Here is a 1,712-nt window from a genome sequence, read left to right as displayed (position 1 = left end):
AAAATCTAGCTCACCCTCAAAGTTTTGGCAGCCTGTTTAACAGGTTTAGTTGGATTATGCAAAAAAGATGACTTTTTGTTTCAGTAGCTGAATCAAAAAAAACCCCAACACATTATTTTCAGTGGATGCGAAAAAGTTTTCAGCAAGCCAGATCTCATTAATTTCAGGTCAAATTAAAACATTTCCTTTGACACAAAACAAATCATTTCACTCCATGCACTCCCAGTTGGGCGTTTCCTAACCCTCCTTAGAACCACTCTCTTCTATTTTCTCCCACAGAGGCTGCGTCCAGTTCTCCCTTCGAGACTTCTCACCCCTCCTGGTGAGCAGAAATGGGAGACTGGAGTTTCCTGGGAGAGTTCCTCGAGGAGGTTCACAAACACTCCACCGTGGTGGGGAAAGTCTGGTTGACCGTGTTGTTCATCTTCCGGATGCTGGTGCTGGGTACAGCAGCTGAGTCCTCCTGGGGGGACGAGCAGTCTGACTTCATGTGCGACACCCAGCAGCCTGGTTGCGAGAACGTCTGCTATGACAAGGCTTTCCCCATCTCCCATGTCCGGTTTTGGGTCCTCCAGATCATCTTTGTCTCCACCCCATCTCTAGTGTATATGGGCCACGCGATGCACACAGTGCGCATGGAGGAGAAGAGGAAGATGAAGGAGGCAGAAATAGAGGCCCAGGAGATGAAAAACAACGGTGACACATACTACCAGCAGAAATGCCCCGTGGCAGAGAAGGCTGAGCTGTCTTGCTGGGATGAATCGGGAGGCAAAATCATACTCAGGGGCAGCCTGCTGAACACCTACGTCTACAGCATTTTGATTCGCACTGCCATGGAAGTGGCCTTCATTGTGGGCCAGTATGTCTTGTACGGGATCTTCCTGGAGACCTTGTATATCTGCCAGCGGGCACCTTGCCCCCACCCCGTCAACTGCTACGTTTCCCGTCCCACAGAGAAGAACGTGTTCATCGTCTTCATGCTGGCCGTAGCAGTGCTCTCTCTATTCCTCAGTCTGGCCGAGTTGTACCACTTGGGCTGGAAAAAAGCCAAAGAGAAGTGCTCCCGGTCTTACAAACCCAGCCCCAGCACGGCCCCTGGCAGACTGGAGTCTGCCCCGCAAGTAGAGAGGGCCCAGATGTACACTCCTCCACCAGATTTTAACCAGTGCTTGTCAAGTCCCAATGGGAAGTTCATCAGCCCCTTCAGCAACAAGATGGCCTCCCAGCAGAACACCGCAAACTTCGCCACCGAGAGGGTCCATGGCCAGGAGGATGCTGCTAGTGAAGGGCCCTTCATTAAGTCCACCTACACGGAGAGTCCAGAGGTGGCCAACGAATGTGCAGCACCCGCCTTCCCAGAGAACTACTTCAATGAGAAACGCCGGTTCAGCAAGACCAGCCGTGCCAGCAGCAAGGCGAGGTCGGATGATCTGTCTGTGTGACCTGTCTCCAGGAGGGATGAGGAGGAGCAGCAGTCTCAGCGCTTAGTAAAACTTCTGCAAAGTGGACTCCAGACTCTTGCCACTAACCTCCCTCTGTTTTAACACCCTCTTGTTCCTTTTCAGTGAACATCATTGTTATATTGCAGACAGCACCTCTCACAGCTTAAGGCAGGGGCAGCCACTGGGAGACACACATTGAAGAGAGGCACCAATCTTGAGATGTGAAGCTCTCGGCCATATTTTCATCATGGGACCCACAGGGATTGGAGA

General features: G+C 51.7%; 1 protein-coding gene across 1 annotated transcript; it reads left to right on the top strand.

Annotated features, from left to right (window-relative positions):
* The first annotated feature begins 332 nt into the window (after positions 1-332).
* Positions 333-1,442, top strand: GJA5 (gap junction protein alpha 5). Its single transcript, XM_075491835.1, has one exon. The coding sequence runs from the start codon at positions 333-335 to the stop codon at positions 1,440-1,442; it is 1,110 nt and encodes a 369-aa protein (XP_075347950.1).
* The last annotated feature ends 270 nt before the right edge of the window (positions 1,443-1,712 follow it).

Source organism: Mycteria americana, chromosome 1 (assembly GCF_035582795.1).
Source record: "Mycteria americana isolate JAX WOST 10 ecotype Jacksonville Zoo and Gardens chromosome 1, USCA_MyAme_1.0, whole genome shotgun sequence".
NCBI classification, from domain to species: Eukaryota; Metazoa; Chordata; class Aves; order Ciconiiformes; family Ciconiidae; genus Mycteria; species Mycteria americana.
Note: the sequence above shows the minus strand (reverse complement) of the source record. Positions and strands in the feature narration are given on the sequence as shown.